At 36.5% G+C, this 15,561-nt stretch overlaps 1 protein-coding gene across 6 annotated transcripts in view; it reads left to right on the plus strand.

The window, feature by feature from the left end:
* Positions 1-7,006, plus strand: part of DYNC2H1 (dynein cytoplasmic 2 heavy chain 1) — a 365,259-nt gene extending 358,253 nt beyond the window's left edge. For 5 of the 6 annotated variants that reach the window (XM_051820199.3, XM_002708539.6, XM_051820207.3 and 2 more), the window contains 2 exons: positions 48-164; positions 6,636-7,006. In XM_051820199.3, coding sequence (XP_051676159.3) covers positions 48-164; positions 6,636-6,794 — 276 coding nt within the window. In that variant the 3' untranslated portion in view covers positions 6,795-7,006. The remainder of the gene's footprint in view (positions 1-47; positions 165-6,635) is intronic. The other variant, XR_016219689.1, reaches the window with a different exon arrangement.
* The last annotated feature ends 8,555 nt before the right edge of the window (positions 7,007-15,561 follow it).

Consider the following 15,561-nt stretch of genomic DNA (forward strand, 5'->3'; position numbering starts at 1 on the left):
CAGGACTTTAGTACGTGTTTTAATGATTTATATTTTTTCCATGACAGATCAGTGGTTTATTACTGGAAGGATGTAGTTTTGATGGAAATCGACTTTCTGAAAATCAGCATGATTCTCCAAGTGTGTCATCAGTTCTTCCTTGTTTTATGGGCTGGATTCCACAGGTAATACATTCTTAATAGGCACAAGTTTTAATTTCGTCAGTTCACTCTTATCTTTTCCTTAGGATATTCTTGGCCTGCATATGTGGTTGCCAGGGTTGGGGAGTGGGGGTAGTTGGAGGGAAGTGGCTTGCAAATTTCACCTATACTTGAGCAGATTTGCAATCAAAGTGTTCTTATCCTTTATAATTTTAAGACCTATAGGACATTTAAAAAGTTCATTTTGTTTTTGCCAAGAATTGACATAGAAAATTTTAGTTTTTAAAGAGCTTATAGCCTAGTAATACAAAAGCCTTTGGTGATAATAAGGAGCTCCACATATTGTTTCTCCTGTGTTAAGTGCTTTTTAGATTTTCCTTATTTACTACACAGAACAACCATGCAAGGCAGGTGTTTTCCCTATTTTGAAGTAAATCTGTGCCCACACAATGTTACGTGATTTCACAAAGACACATAGAAAGTGACAGAACCCAGATAATTCCTGTTTACCTTTGTATCACACCATGGATTACACTGCTGAAAGGTGGATGAACATTTGTTAAGTCAACAACAGGAGTCACTGTGCACTTACTCCTCATGTAGGATCTCTGTCCTTAGTGTGCTGTACATTGAGATTTAATGCTATAACTAGTACTCAAACAGTATTTTTCACTTTATGTTTCTGTGTGGGAGCAAACTGTTGAAATCTTTACTTAATGTATGCTAAACTGATCTTCTGTATATAAAGAGAATCAAAAATGAATCTTGATGTGAATGGAAGGGGAGAGGGAGTAGGAAAGGGGAGGGTTGCGGGTGGGAGGGACGTTATGGGGGGGAAGCCATTGTAATCCATAAGCTGTACTTTGGAAATTTATATTCATTAAATAAAAGTTAAATAAAAATTCACATACAAAAAAAAGAAATAAATAAATCTTTATATAAAAAATTATAAAAAAGAAAATTAAAAAAAATCTCAAAAAATTTGGTTAAATTTTACCTTTTAAAATCTTCAGTTATTTAAAGAACGTTCAACAGTGGAATTTGTAATGAAAATGTTTTTAAAATAAGAACAAGTTCTAACTTTGATCTATTTCTTAACAATATAGTCTAAGAATACAAGTATGAATATATGGGAATAAAGTTGAAACTTTTGATCCTAAACTAATGAGGAAAATTGAAAGCACTGATTAGGTATTTTTCTAGTGTTAGTGTTTACCATTATCTTGGTGTACTATGCTAATATAACCTATCCCTAACCTATTCATTTACACATTCTTGATTTGACTTCTTAAAGTTGTTCCAGGTCCAGCTAAGTTCTGTTGGCTAAATTAATTTTAAGTCCAAATTAAATTTCCCTAGAAAATTTTACCTAAAAATCAAAAAGCATTAACCTTTTCCAGAGCATTTCTCAACACATTTCTGTACTTTATTTCTGAAAAATTATTTAAAAAACTTATAGACTCAGTATTCCCTCCTCTTTTAAATTCTTGTATTGAAAGCTCTGAGTTTCAAACATTTCCTACAACCAAAACCTTCTCACATGCTTACACCCCACACCTTCATCAGGATCTCGTAGTCTACATCATACAATTTGGCAAAGCACTGCCTGAGATGTAGACCACTTTCAGGTGGTACCCTGCTCCGACACCCCACAGGAAGTCATTTGCCTTTGTTCCATCTCTCCAGGAAAGCATGCTACTCAGCCCCACGGTGATATAGTTGTCCTACACCCTACACCCCAGTATCTAGGCCTTCAAGCAGACACCACAGTTGACAATTTGAGTTTTGACAATTCAAAAACAGTTTCAATGCCAGGGAAAAGGATTCTATACACTAAGAAATAGTCATTACTTTCTAGTACTTTTTGTGAATATTAAAATATTATGTATGAAGATACTTTTGAAAGATCTGCCATTTTCACACTCTGGTTTATAAATAAGTATTTACTATCTTGTCTGTGTAGCACTTTTTTCTTTCAAGGACTTACTATGAAAGTACTGCTACTTAGCATCATATGATTGAAAAATGCGAGGGAAGTATCCCACCATGATAGACTTTAAAAAGCAGCTAGACAGTGAGGGTGGACATTGTGGTGTAGCAGGTTAGGATGCAGCTTGGGATGCCACCATCCCACATTGGAGTGCTGGTTCAAGTCCCACTGCACAGCTCCCAGTTCAGCCTCCTGTTAATGCATCCTCAGAGGCAATGGATGATGGCCCAAGTACTTGGGCCCCTGCCACCATGTGAGAGACTTGGATGGAGTTCCAGGTTCCTAACTTTGGCCTGCCCTTGCTGTTGCAGGCATTTTGGGAGTGAATCAACAGATGAAAACCTCTGTCTTTAAAATAGATGAAAATAATTAGACATTAAAAAGAGTTAGACCTTCTTGACAGAACTACGTATTTCAGAACACTTAATGGCAACAAGTTTTGTTCCTATTTTTGACACTTACACATGTATTAAGCAAAATCTTTAAAATAGGAAATCAGAGCTTTGTTTGAAAGGCAAAGTTACAAAGACCTTCCACCCACTAATTCACTCTCCAAATTGTAGTGATCATCAGGCTGAAACCAGGAGCTAGAAACTCCACGCGGGTCTCCCCCATGTGTGGCAGGGTTCTAAGTACTTGGACCATTCTCAGGAAGCTGGATCATAAGAGAGGTCCTGGGACTGGAACTTATTCTCCCTTATGTGATCCAGTGTCATGGGAGGCAGCTTAATCCACTGTGCCACAAGGCCAGCCCCTATTTCCTTTTCTGTAAAATAGCTGTTTATTGACTTGATTCATAAATATCCAGAAAGCATGTTAGAATAAGTTAGCTGGATTATGCATAAACCCATGAGATATGTTTTATTTTGCCTTCTTAGGTGTCTTATAATGAAATTGGCCAAATCTTTAACATAATCAACCTAGTAATTTTGGTGTGGTTTTGTCTTCCTCCTTTGTGTCCTTTTTGTAGAATGTGTTGCCTTCTTTGGTTTGTTGACAAAATGATATCTAATGACACCAATTTGCCTTTGTAAATGCGTTGCTTGCAGATACTAGTATGTTGCTAGTTATTTGCAGAACGTGTATTTTTAAGTCTCATTGTACGATAAATGGAAGTTAATTTTGTGTGAGACATTCAGACTTTTCATGAACACTTTAGGAAAGCAGGAAAATTATGCAAGATGTTTATTTACACAAAATAATTTATATCTAAATATAGCTAATTGACCCAAAAGAGTATAACATTTTCTACTTTTAGCTTCTTAAGCTGAGCCAATGGGTTAGATTGTGTTTTAACAAATGTAGAGTATATAAATATCTTAACCATTTAGAATAATCATAATATATGTTTTTAATTATCAAATACATAAAGCTTAGTTTACATATAATGTGAATTATTTGAAGTATTCCTAATGTATCTCCTTTTTTGCATTAATTGTACACAATGTATTTGTCCATAGTTATTAATACAATTTTAATTCTGTCCAAAATATTCAACTCAGCAGGTTCTTCTGTTTTGCTTGTTGAAATAATTATATTAATAAGGAATTAGGCAATAAGGTTTTAGTTCAGTTAAATAATGTTCATGGATCTTCTGTATGCACAGATTATTTTGCTAATAGTAAGAATGCCAGAAGAATTTCCCTCTGCTTCTATTTTTACCATGTATTTCTTGATGACTAACAACAAGTTCATGTAACTTTTACTAAAGAAGTAATAATATTTGTAACTTAAGAGATTTTGAGAAGCAACAAGCAAAATATGAAGCCCCAGTGGTGCTTTGCTTTAAAACATACAAAGCCTCCAAATAAAGCAGGTTTGGAAGCATATTCCCATATTTTAAAAACTAGTAAATAATGGACATGTAAAAAAATCATCTTTAACTTAGGAACTTAATAATGTAAAGAGAAATTTGGTTCACATTAAGTAGAGAGAGAAAAACCTCTGATTAGAAAGGAACAACATTGTAAAACATTTCAATATGATGTTGCTATTTAATTTTTGATCCAGGACACAAAAAGCAAACATCAGGTGGCAGAGAAAGATAATTTAAGGCATTTCCTGGATTAAATAGGTATTCATAAATTCAGATCACTTCTGTGCAATAAATAGATAATGTTTGCTCTTCTTTGCTAAAAGATTTAGAGGCAACACCGTAAGAAAGCCTGTACTAGGTTATTACCTTTAAAATAGGCAAGGAGTGTGACAATTACAGTAATTTCTGAACCTTAAAGCTTTGCCATTTAAGCACAACTGGAAAAGATGGAAAAATTAGTCAATAACTGACAATAGTTGAAAATTCTGTTCAAATTCCTGCTTTTTCTGAGTCCTAACTCTAAATTCATTCTCTTTGTGAATCCTTTTAAGTTTAATGTGCCCCAAAGTCGTATTTTCCATATTTTAATTTTCTAAAGTACAAACTTTCTCAGATTGTATTCTAGATATTTGAAACTTAAACATCAGTTTAGGAAGCAAAATATATACAGAAAGAGGATTAATATTTTCTGTATTTGTTTATATACTAAAATGTTTAGTCTTTACAATTCTAGGTACAATAGCATATAAAAGACTGTTAAATGAATAGTTGAATAATTTCCAGAATGATCAATTAAAATAGAGATAATTAGAAAGATTCTACATAATTAATAATAAAAACAGGTTTAGATTTATGAATCTTAGGAATTAATGATTCTTTCAAAGGGATTTACCAGGTATATATATGTATGTATATATATGTACCAGGTATATATATATGTATCAAGGACCAGAAGAATAAAAATAGTTTGTGTGGTAGGGCATCCCGAGTTGGTTGGGGGGAGACTGTAAATATTAGAAATTTCATATAACACCCATTTAGACTATAACAGAATGTTTGCTCTACTTTTTCCATAAAGGAAAAATATTTTATCTCTATTATGGCACTATCTATAACATGTAACAGGTGCTAAAAAAGTCACTTATTTTTCTAGTTGGTTTGGATATATAATGCTTATATCTGAGCTGTTTACTACATCATCCCGTGAGGGGATCAAGTGCTGGTTTTCTCAACAAGAAAACTGACACCTAGGAGAGTAACCTACTTAGGATTTAGGAGGAACTCCATAGCATAAAAATTATTCCCATAAATGCTAAGCAGAATAATAGTGTTTAACTGCTAATAGGACTGTACGATATCTGTGGCAGCTTTGCCACTTCCTAGCTAGGTTACCAGGGGTGATGTCTCCATAGGCTTCAGATTCTTCACTTGTAATATTCTAGAATGGGTCTAGGTTACTTCTTAATTTTTTTTTTTTTTTAGTGTTGAATGTAACTTATTAGTCAAGTACAGTCATATAAATCCAGTGAAAACACTAATCCTAAATCAAATAGTAAATACCAGTTTAAACTTATGATAGCTTTCTTTAAAAAAACAAAACAAACTATTTCTAAGCTCATGTCACCTAGAATGAAAATCACAGATCATTCCTAGCAACCAAATCTTTACAACTCTCTAATACCACCTGTTTCCCTTCAAGAGAAATAGTATCAGAATAATGACTAATTTTATTTCAGGGCCAGGAAATGTACAAGATGAACTTGTAACATTTTGACATTCTAGAAAGGCAAGGAAGCCATTGAAGATGATGTAACAAAACTCTTGAGCCAATTTAAAGAGTTCCCATTGAGCAAAGACTGACAATTTGAATAATACTTGCACTGCTTTGAAGAATATCAAATATGTTTAAAATCTACCAGTTCATAATGTTATTTTATTGAATAATTTCAAAACACATAAAGGAAAATTGTATAGCATTTATCTGGCCTTCCCTGTCTGAGCTATATCTCCTGGTAATAAAGCTGATAAGTAGAAAATTCTTTTTACACATAGATTCCTGCTTGGAAAGAAGAATAATAGATTACCACTTGTAAACTTGAGTGAAACAGTCATCAATGGTCTCCAGTACATAAAGGAGAGACAACTAGTCATTTTCTGCCTCTTGGTGTGCTCTTTTTTTTTTGCCAAAAATTGCACTTAAGTTCACCTCTATATCCAGTTCACAGGAATGTGAGGAACAGGGACAAGATACAATGGAAGTCAGAATGAGAGAGAGTCTTTAGTATAGTTTCTTCAGTAAAAATTAGGAAAATGCTATAGATTTTGGGGACTTGAGACATATCAACAAACTGCAAGATATGAACTTTACTTGAATTCTGATTGTAATTTAAAATTATGGGATGAGACAATGTATATTTGATTCTAAAGAATATTTGTCAATGTATATTCTTAAAGGTTTATATTTAAATATTCATAGATCAACTTTTATAACACTCCAGTAATGGGGCTATAGGGAGGTTGTAAATGGGATACAACTCGCCATGTAGTGATGATAATTACAGCAGGATAATGGAGTATGTTCTATTAGTCTGTTTAAATAAAATGTTAAAATTACTTGGGACATTTTCTGGTATCTAATAAGCTGCTTCTAAAAGTATACTGCTGTATTTTAAAACAATTTTTTTAACAGGGTGCATACGGCCCATATTGCCCTGATGAGTGCATCTCTTTGCCTGTTTACGCAAGTGCTGAAAGGGACCGTGTGGTAACCAATATTGATGTTCCATGTGGAGGCAACCAAGACCAATGGATTCAGTGTGGAGCAGCTCTGTTTTTAAAAAATCAGTAAAAATCTAATGACAATAAAAGCTGTCTTAGCAAAACAAAATGTGTATTGTTTCAATTTTAAATAAAATGTGGTCAGTCTTCACTTAATGTTGATTAAAAATATTAACATTGTTACCCTATGTTAATCTTACTTGGTATTTGAAGAAATATTCTGTACCTCTTAAAATTCATGTTTTGTTTTAGGTAAGAAATTAAAATAATGTACTTAAAGTATTTTGGCTATCTTTGGTATCAATTATTTAATAATAATATTTCAGTCTTATCGTTTTAAATATATATGCACTCTTTTTAGATGTTGGAGAATGTATAAAGTTAATAACTAACATAACTATGTTAGTTTATAATATGTACAGTTTATTAACTATTCTTAATTATATTATTTTAACAAATACTTTAAGGTAGTGAATTGAGGGAACAATAATTCAGAGGACACAAAGTACAGATTCTGGTTATTTTCTTAAGCACTGAGATTTGCGTATTTTTTATCCTTTTAGGAACTACTAGTTTAGTTCTGCAAGACTCCCTAAAAACAAAATACCATGTAGTTGATACACATTTCGGTAGCCTACTAAATTATTTCTAGATGATCCCTGCAGAAAGCCAAATCTAAAAGCTGAGATCTGTATTTTAATAGGTGTTTATAACAGATGAATCATATCATCACAAAGAAGTTATGCAGTTAGAGGAAAAACAGGGAAAAAATTTTTAGAAGAATGTACATCAAGAATATCAGCTTCTCAAAGTGATCCATAAGTAATGGTAAATAAGGGATAGGTGTCATGGTACAGTGGATTAAGCCTCCACTTGGGACACAATCCCTTATCAGAATGCCTGGGATAGAATCCCTCCTCTGCTTCTGATACAACTTCCTGCTAATGCACCAGGGAGGCAGGAGATGATGGCCCAAGTGCTTGAGTCCCTGCCACACATTTGGGAGACATTAATAGAATTCCTGGTTCCTGACTTCAGCCAGTCCCACCCTGGCTGTTGGGGGCATTTGGAAAGCGAACATGCAAATTGAAGTGTATCTTTATGTTACTGTTTTTTCATATAAATAAAAAGTGAATAACTTTAACAAATGGGAAACACAAAACATAAGAATTTTATACAGATAATCAAATGTTATAAAATTATGATATACCTTGCTGAGAGACAAAGTTTGTGAAATGGCTGGAAGCTGAAATAAATCTTACATGCTAATTTTTTTTAGGAAAGCCCTTTTTTCTTTTTTAAAAGATTTATTTACTTGAAAGAGTTACACAGAGAGAGGAGAGGCAGAGAGAGAGAGGTCTTCCATCCAATGGTAAACTCCCCAGATGGACGCAACAGCCGGAGCTGCACCAATCTGAAGCCAGGAGCTTCTTCCGGGTCTTCCACGCAGGTGCAGGGGCCCAAGGACTTGGGCCATCTGCTGATGCTTTCCCAGGCCATAGCAGAGAGCTGGCTTGGAAGTGGAGCAGCCGGGACTAGAACTGGTGCCCAAATGGGATGCCAGCACTTCAGGCCTGGGCGTTAACCCACTATGCCACGGTGCTGGCTAACAGAAACCAAAAAGGAGCTGGTGTGGCCAACCTAATATCAGACTAAATAGACTTTAACACAAAAACTATTTAAAAAGACAAAGGAGGACACTATATAAGGAATAAATTCAACAGGAAGATGTGACTATTATAAATATTTATGTACCTAATTACAGGGTACCTGACTAAAAGAATTGTTAAGGGATTTAAAGGTGACAGACTCAAATACAATACTAATGGGGGACTTCAGTACCCCACTTTGAGCAATGGACGGAACAACCGGACAGAAAAATCAACAAGGAAACAACAGAGTTAACTGACACCAGTGACCAAATAGACCTAGCAGGTATCTATAGAACCTTCTACCCTAAAGCCAGAGTATACATTTTTTTTTCTCCAGTGCATGGAACTTTCTCTAGCATTCACCATATGCTAGGCCATTAAGTGAGTCTCAAAAATTCAAAAAAAAAATCAGAATCACATCATGCATCTTCTCAGACCACATACAATAAAGCTGGTAATCAACAAATCAAGAGTCTGTACATCATGTGCAAACACATGGAGAATGAACATGTGTTTGAACAATAGGTCATAGAAGAAATCTATATAGAAATCAAATTTCTGGCAACAAAGACAATACAACATACCAAAATTTGTGATATACAGCTAAAGCAGTATTAAGAGGAAAGTTTATAGCAATTTGTGCCTACATCAAGAAAACTGGAAAGGCACCAAATAAATGAACTATATATGTACATCAAGGATCTAGAAAAACAGCAAACCAAACTCAAAACTAGTAGAAGAGAGAAGAAATCAAAATTGAAAACAAAAATACAAAAGAATACCAAAACAAAGAGCTGATTTTTTGAGAAAATAAACTTGACACACCATTGGCCCAACTAACCAAAAAAGAAGACCCATATCAATAAAATTAGAGATGAATAAGGATGTGTAACAACAGATACCACAGAAATAGAAAGCATCATCAGAAACCCCTACAAAGAGCTGCATGCCAATAAACAGGGAAACCAAGAAAAATGGATAGATTCCTGGGCACATACAACCTACCTGAATTGGGCCATGAAGACAGAGAAAACCTAAATAGACCCACAACCAAGACAGAAATTGAAACAGAAATAAAAGCCCTCCCAACAAAGTAAAGCCCAGGAATGGATGGCTTCACTGCTGAATTATACAAGACTTTTAAAGAAGAACTAACTACAGTGCTTCTCAAATTAGTCAAAAAAATTGAGAGGGAATCCTCCCAAATTCTTTCTACAAAGCCAACATCACCTTAAATCCTAAACCTGAAAAATGCAAGAGATAGAATTACAGACCAATTCCACTGATGAACATAGATTAAAAAAGCTCAAAATTCTAGCCAGTGGAATCCAAGAACACCTCAGAAAGATCCTCCACCCAGACCTACTGGATTATATCCCTGCTATACAGGGATGGTTCAACATTCACAAAATCAATCAATGTGATACATCACATTAACAAATTGAAGAACAAAAACCATATTATCTCAATAGATGCAGAGAAAACATTTGACAAAATTCAACATCCTTTCATAATGAAACCTTTAATCAAGTTGTGTTTAAAAGGAACATTCCTGAACATAGTCGAGGCAATTTATGACAAACCCATGGCCAGCTTCTTGTTTAATGGAATATGTACACTATGGAATACTACACAATAAAAAAAAGTAAATCTGATTATTTGCAACAAAATAGATCAATCTGGAAAACTTCATATTTAGTGAAATAAGCTAGTCTCAAAGGGACAAATATTATGTTCTCCCTGATCTGTGATAACTAATAGCACACCCAAAATTTAACCTGTATAAGTTAAATTAACACTTTGAGAAGCAATGAGTTGAACAGCCTTCATCTTGACTGTCAAGGACAGTTTTCATTTTTTTCTCTTCTTCATACTATATGTTGAACTCAACATAGATTTAATCATATGTATATAAAGTCAATTGAAAATAGATCTCAGTAAAAAATAAGAGGAGGAATAAGACGGGGGGAAGAAGTTTATAACTGTAAATCTGAGTGGTTCTGCATGTAATCCTGTAGCCTTACTTCTAAGGGCACAGTTTAAAAACTTGTCATGGGACTATAAATCCCATTTAAATTGGTGTTAAATGCTATCTTAATCGTTGAAGTGATCATATTAAGTTAAAGTGAACATATAGATAAGATTAGCTATTATAAAGATCATGTAAATAGCATCAAGTGTCTGGTAATAATAATAATAGATGGCTCAAGTGCTTGGGCCCCTGCACCAGTGTGGGTGACCCGGAAGAAGCTCCTGGCTTCAGATCGGCGCAACTCCAGCCATTGCGGCCAGTTGGAGAGTGAACCATCGGATGGAAGACCTACCTCTCTCTCTCCCTCCCTCCCTCCCTCCCTCTCTCTGTCTCTCCTCTCTTTGTGTAACTCCAACTTTCAAATAATAAATATTTTTAAAAAATTATAAAAATAAACTGCAAATGATAGCAAACATGTTTTTAGCTACACAAATGAGCAAATACTATGTTGGGCATTTGAAATTCAAATGATAAAAAGATATTATCTTTTTAAAATCTAAAGCAAATTTTAAAAGTTATTTCAAAATCAACTGGAGAACTAGAGTTGATGTTTACTTCTGCACATTTTCATCTCATCTTTTGCAGAGGCATCCACTAACATGTATTTGTGGTGTATACAGACCATAATTTTAATATTATAACAATATCTATGACCAAAAGCAATAAAGGGTAGTTTTTGTTTTACCAAAAGGGTTGCTCAATGGAGCCTCCCTACAGCTTCACAGGGCACGCTAATTGAAATTCTCAGAGCAAACAACAGTTTTAGATCCCCAGGGACCAGAGATGAAGCAGCTCAAAATTAAAAGCAGAATAGCTGTTTCTTTGGTAAATTCAATGTGGTGATTTTGCATATTCAGTATGGTGATTCCAAACCAGGAATTGGAGGGAAATTCTGGTCATGAATCATAGGCATCTGTGCATAATCTAACGTAAAGATCATTTTTATGAACTTTATTGATACATTAGATTCTCAGGGTCACAGTGAATGCATGAAATTACTACACAATTCTCATGGTAATATGAAGAGAACAGATTCCATGTACTTCATAGATACAATTCTAAGAATGATACATTCCTCTCTCAGTTCCTCCCTCCCTCCCTTTCTTTCTTTTTTCCTTCTCTTCCTGTTTTTGAGATGACATGTTTTTAATTTACATTATAAGGATCCCATGATGGCAGAATAGGGAGGGTAGACTGCTCTCTAAGCTAGGGGAAAATAGTGCAGAAAATACATTCTCAGGGGAAAGTTGGAGGGAAAATTGCAGCAGAGATTCTGCAGGAGGAGAAGTGCCATGGATCTGTGTGGAAGGTGCAGACACATAGCAATTAGCATGGACAGAACACAGGACCTCAGCATCCGTGCCCCAGACAAAGTGCTGGCTCTGGAGAGCAAGATGAGATCAGACTGCCCTAGCCTGTGCCACTGGTGATACAGTGGAGGGAGAGCCTAGCAAGCTACACTGTCTGAGTCTGATTTGGAACCTGAGGGGGATCAGGGTGCTCTCTCACCCAGAGAAAAAAGGGACCATGTTTCTCATTCTGCAGATACCCCACAACAGAGCCCAGCAACCAACTTAGAGTGGATGCCTTTTTGGACATAAGTAGGTAGCAACTGTAGCAGCTCTTGTGCACACGCCCAGTAACTGGCATGTATAAGATGCCATTTTGTTGGTAGAGGCAACCACAGCAGCTCAGTTCTGTGGATGCCCAATGAGTAGGAAGGAGGAGCCATTTTGACATTAGTAGTGGCTACAGAGACTCTTGTATGTGCCCAGCAACCAATGGGGAAAAGGCACACATGTGAAACAAGTAGGGCTGCAGCCAGCAAATATTGTACATGTGTGTGATTTAGGGATTTTACCAGAAAGAAAAATCTACACTTCCCACTGGTTGGGAAGATGAGCAGGGGGCTGGGCACAACACACGACTGTGAGGTGATCCTACTCTCCCAACAGGCTCCAGAGCTTGAACCACCTAGATGGAGTACCCGCAGGCAACTGGCTCTGGGAACATCTCAGCCTCTGTGGACAGGACATCTAGCGGAGTCAAGTGGATCCTCTGCACCCTGTCACCCTGTGACTGTGGACCCCTGTGTGAGCTTAGACTGTGGGAACTCTGCATGAGAGGCCACAAGGTATAGCAAAGTCTCTGGGCAATCACTGTGTGCACAAGTACAGAGCTCCCTGACGGGGCAGGTTATTGCAGCAGGCTCTGTACTCACACTAAGGGCTGCACAGATCCTTCGTGCAGTTCATGTGGAAGCACGGATGAGTATTGTACCCACTGGCAGTTAAAACATGGGCACTGATCACCTTGGAAAACAGAAGGTGGGGGTATGATTAAACCAACAGAGGTGACCATGCCCCCACTTCTGGGAACAGGATTTACCACACCCAATTTGGGTGTCACCTGGATATTCACCCCACACTTGAGCACTGAGCAGCATTCCCTGGCCACATCCAGCACACACCTCTAGGTATACACTAAAAGAGCAGAAAATACACTAAGCCACAGAGGAACAGTTAAAGGACATCAAAGGCAAAAAGCAACAAATATCTCCACAAATGCCTAAAAATAAGTGCAGAAATTCAAGTAACAATCAGGAGAATAATATGACACCCAAGGAACACAGTAACCAATCAATATTAGAATGTGAAGATAAAGGGATTTATGAAATGCCTGAAATGGAATTCAGAAGATTAATCATATGATTAATACCAAAGACCTTCTTCTCAGATCTGGAAAAAATTATGCTGAAATTCATATGGAGGCACAGGAGACCTCGAATAGCTAAAGCAATCTTGTACAACAGAAACAAAGCCGGAGGCATCACAATACTAGATTTCAGGACACACTACAGGGCAGTTGTAATCAAAACAGCATGGTACTGGTACAGAAACAGATGGATAGACCAATGGAACAGAATTGAAACACCAGAAATCAATCCAAACATCTACAGCCAAATTATATTTGATCAAGGATATAAAACCAATTCCTGGAACAAGGACAGTCTATTCAATAAATGGTGCTGGGAAAACTGGATTTCCACGTGCAGAAGCATGAAGCAAGACCCCTACCTTATACCTTACACAAAAATCCACTCAACATGGATTAAAGACCTAAATCCATGACCCAACACCATCAAATTATTAGAGAGCATTGGAGAAACCCTGCAAGATATAGGCACCAGCAAAGAGTTCTTGGAAAAGACCCCAGAAGCACAGGCAGTCAAAGCCAAAAATAACATTTGGGATTGCATCAAATTGAGAAGTTTCTGTACTGCAAAGGAAATAGTCAGGAAAGTGAAGAGGCAACTGACAGAATAGGAAAAAAATATTTGTAAACTATGCAACAGATAAAGGGTTAATAACCAGAATCTACAAAGAGATCAAGAAACTCCACAACAACAAAACAAACAACCCAATTAAGAGATGGGCCAAGGACCTCAATAGACATTTTTCAAAAGAGGAAATCCAATGGCCAACAGACACATGAAAAAATGTTCACGGTCACTAGCAATCAGGGAAATGCAAATCAAAAGCACAATGAGGTTTCACCTCACCCCGGTTAGAATGGCTCACATGCAGAAATCTACCAACAACAGATGCTGGCGAGGATGTGGGGAAAAAGGGACACTAACCCACTGTTGGTGGGAATGCAAACTGGTCAAGCCACTATGGAAGTCAGTCTGGAGATTCCTTAGAAATCTGAAGATAACCCTACCATATATCCCAGCCATCCCACTCCTTGGAATTTACCCAAAGGAAATTAAATTGGCAAACAAAAAAGCTGTCTGCACCTTAATGTTTATTGCAGCTCAATTCACATATAAGGGAGAACAAATGGTATTTGTCTTTCTGTGTCCAGATTATTTCACTCAACATGATGTCTTCCAGTTGCATCCATTTTGGTGCAAATGGTCTAATTTCATTTTCTTTTGTAGTTTCGTAATATTTCATTCATTGGATGATGGACACTTGTTGAATCCGTATTTTGGCTATTGTGAACAGTGCTGCTATAAACCTAATGGTTCAGGTAGTTCATGTCTTTTGAGTATATACCCAATAGTGTGATTGCTGGATCATATGGCAAACATTTCTAATTTTTTAAAAGAAATCTCCATACTGTTTTCTATAGTAGCTTCACTAATTTACATTCCCACAAATAGTGTATGAGTTTCCCCTTCGGCTGGCACACTGATGTAGTAGATTAAACCTCCACCTGTGGTGCCAGCATCCTATATGGGTGCCGGTTCACATCCTAGCTGCTGCTTTTCTGATCCAGTTCTCTGTTAATGGCCTGGGAAAGCAGTGGAAGATGACCCAAGTGCTTGAGCCCCTGTACCAATGTGGGAAAAGAAGCTCCTGGCTCCTGGCTCCTGGCTTCAGGTTGGCCCAAATTCAGCCATTGTGGCCATTTGGGGAGTAGACTAGCAGATGAAAGACTTCTTTGTCTCTCCCTCAATCTGTAACTAACTCTACCTCCCAAATGATCTTTAAAAAACAAAACAAAACAAAAAAAAAACCACAAGTTTCCCCTTTCTCCACATCCTTGCCAGCATTTGTTACTTTCTCTCTTTTGGGTAATAGCTGTTCTTACAAGGATGAGGTAGTTTTGGTTTGCATTTCCCTGTTGAGCACTTTTTCCCATATATTTGTTGGCCATTGTATTTCTTCCTCTGAAAACTCTCTATTGAGGTCCTTTGCCCATTTCATAATTGGATTGAATGTTTTAAATTGCTGATATATTCTGGGTATTAATCCTTTGCCAGATACGTAACTTGAACATATTTTTCCCTCTCTCCACTTACTGATTGTTGACTTGGCTGCACAGAAGCTTCTGAGTTTGTTACTATCTCCCCCTTTGCCTAGTTTTGCTTTTTGGTGCCTGCACTTTTGGGATCTTATCCAAGAAGTCAACACCTACACCAATGTTTCTCCTCTGTTTTCTTCCACTGACTTCATAGTCTCAGGTCTTAACTTGGTGTCTTTCAACCATCTTGAGTTGATTTTTGTATCCAGTGAGAAGTAGGGATCTAATGTAATTCTTTTCTACCTATGAACATCCAGTTTTACCTGCACCCATTTATTGAAAAGATTATCATTTATCCAATGTACGGTCTTGGTACTTTTGTTGAAAATACATATATGTAG

The sequence above is a fragment of the Oryctolagus cuniculus genome, chromosome 1 (genome assembly GCF_051225735.1).
Source record: "Oryctolagus cuniculus isolate XC-2025 breed Fujian yellow rabbit chromosome 1, ASM5122573v1, whole genome shotgun sequence".
Taxonomy (NCBI): Eukaryota; Metazoa; Chordata; class Mammalia; order Lagomorpha; family Leporidae; genus Oryctolagus; species Oryctolagus cuniculus.